General features: G+C 62.6%; 1 protein-coding gene and 1 pseudogene across 1 annotated transcript in view; both read left to right on the forward strand.

Moving 5' to 3' along the window:
• Positions 1–1,778, forward strand: part of LOC135095711 (uncharacterized protein DDB_G0271670-like) — a 13,888-nt pseudogene extending 12,110 nt beyond the window's left edge.
• Positions 1,779–2,275: 497 nt separating this feature from the next.
• The window catches only part of LOC135095753 (chromodomain-helicase-DNA-binding protein 7-like), a 32,793-nt gene continuing 32,568 nt past the window's right edge, over positions 2,276–2,500 (forward strand). The window contains exon 1 of the mRNA XM_063996831.1: positions 2,276–2,500. This exon is cut by the window's right edge and continues 1,606 nt beyond it. Within this exon, the coding sequence (XP_063852901.1) occupies positions 2,412–2,500 (89 nt within the window). The 5' untranslated portion in view covers positions 2,276–2,411.

Genomic DNA, 2,500 nt, shown 5'->3' on the forward strand with positions numbered 1-2,500 from the left:
ACTACTACTACTACTACTACTACTACTGCCACCACCATCACAACAACAACAACAACAACAACAACAACAACAGCGTTAGGTTAAGTTATGATAGAATTAGTTTAGGTCAGGTTAAGTCAGGCTCCACCACCATCACCACCACCACCACCACCACCGCCACCGCCTGCTTCAGCTACGTCAGACCAGCACCACCACCACCACCACGACCACCACCAGCGCCACCTTCGTCAGCAGGGCAGGGTCGGGGAGGGAGAAGCTGTGGCGGTTATGTCGGCAATAGCCAAATTCCTTTACCATAAGCGTATGGCTTTTCCCCTCTGACCCTACCCCCCGCGCCGCCTTCCGGAAACTAGCCCAATAGTAGCCCAACGACGGAAAAAATAGCCCAACTTCGTAAAAATAGCCCAACGTCGTAGATAATAGCCCAATGCCATGTTAGTGTAGCCAATGTGGGGTGTCAAAAAATAGCCCAACGTCGTAGATAATAGCCCAATGCCATGTTAGTGTAGCCAATGTGGGGTGTCAAAAATAGCCCAACGTCGTAGATAATAGCCCAATGCCATGTTAGTGTAGCCAGAGAAGGATGGTGTCAAAAATAGCCCAATGTCACGGATACCATAGCTGTTCAAATGTGGCCCGAAAATGTCTGATTGCTTGCTTAGTATTCATGTCTTTGTGAGGGGTGGGACTTTGCTGCTGTTGTTGTTGTTGTTAGCATTATTATTATTATTATTATTATTATTATTATTATTATTATTATTATTATTATTATTATTATTATTATTATAAGTGATGGTAGTATTGATTTATATTATATACTTTATCTGTGTGTGTGTGTGTGTGTGTGTGTGTGTGTGTGTGTGTGTGTGTGTGTTTGAGGCGAGGATCGCTGACAGTGGTGTGTCCTGCAGGATGACGGTGCCCCGCGGCCAGCGCCCCGCGATGCCCCGCCCCGTGGTTTTATTTATAGCCTAACTTATTGAGGATGGATAACCTGTCGGGGCTGTTCGGCGATGGCGACCTGGGCGACCTGGACCTGGCGGGGGACTCCTTCGGCGCGCCCCCGGGCCCCGCGCCGCCCGCCGCTGAGATGGAGCTGGCCCAAGGCACCTTCTCGCAGGCCCCCTACGGCGCCGCGGGGCCGCCGCCGCCGCAGGGCCCCGCCCACAAGCTGGCCATGGGCGGCGGCCAGGCCCTCTACCCTGGCCCGGGCGGCGGCGGGGGCTACCAGTACCCCGGCGCCCCCGGCCAGCAGCAGCAGCAGCAGCAGCAACAGCAGCAGCAGCAACAACAGCAGCAGCAGCAGCAGCAGCAGCAGCAGCAGCAGCCCATCAACCAGTACCAGGGGGGCCAGTTCCCCGGGGCGTTCCCCGCCCCGGGGCAGGACCTGTACGGCCAGCGGCCCATGCAGCCCGGCCAGGGCGTGCCTGCCTGGGGCGGCCCCCAGCCTGACCCCTACGGCCAGATGCCCGCCCCCTCCTACCAGCATCCCGGCTACCCCCAGGCGGGCCCCCTGCCGCCCTACCAGGGGCCGGGCGTCCCCGGGGGCGGCATGGGCGGCTCTATGCAACAAAACATTCCACAGAACTACCAGGGCCTGCCGCCCCAGAGCCTGGGGCAGGGGTACCCCCCGCCTCCCAGGCCATGGCCTACCAGACCGCCCCCAGACCCCCTTCCCCGGGTACGACCCCCAGCGACCAATGGCTTCCAACTCCCCCAGCATGAGCCCCTTCCCAGGGGGCCCCCGGCGCCGGGCCAGCCCCAGCAGTACCCGATGAGGCAGCCCTTCCAGCCCGCGCCGCAGCAGTATCCTCAGGGACAAGTTCCTATGCCACCCCAGCAGCAACAGCAGCAACAACAACAACAACAACAGCAGCAACAGCAGCAGCAGCAGCAGCAGCAGCAGCAACAACAACAACAGCAGCAGCAGCAGCAGCAGCAGCAGTCACTGATGGGCGGCGGGCGCGCCCCCGGGGAGGTGAGCCCGTACCCGGGGTCCCAGATGCCAAACGGGACGCCCACGTACAGGACGCCCTTCCCACAGGCGTCGCCGCAGCTGTCCCCGCACCCTCAGGCGTCGCCGCGTCCCCAGATGTCCCCCATGCCCCGCAGCATGTCCCCCCACACGCGCCCCAACTCCACCTTGGGCGTGGCCACCCCCGTGTCCTCGCCCGCCGCCCTGCCGCCCTCGTCCAGCGCGTCCCCGGCGCCCGCGCTCGGCGGCGGCCAGGCCACCAGCCTGCAGCAGCTGGAGAACATGGTGAAGCCAGGCCGCAACACGCCCACCTCGCAGCGCTGCACCACGCCCACGCAGCCCCTGCACTCCCCCGGCCACTACGCTGGCTCCTCGGGCGTGCCAAGCCCCATGGCCACCAGGGCGCCCATGTCCCCGGGCATGGGCGCGCGACCCCATGGGCACCCCCATGAGCCCCGGCATGGGGAGCAGGCCGCCCATGTCGCCCGGCCTGGGCCCCGGAGCTGCCAGGCCGCCCATGTCCCC

This window comes from Scylla paramamosain, unplaced genomic scaffold (assembly GCF_035594125.1).
Source record: "Scylla paramamosain isolate STU-SP2022 unplaced genomic scaffold, ASM3559412v1 Contig1, whole genome shotgun sequence".
In the NCBI taxonomy this organism is placed as follows: domain Eukaryota; kingdom Metazoa; phylum Arthropoda; class Malacostraca; order Decapoda; family Portunidae; genus Scylla; species Scylla paramamosain.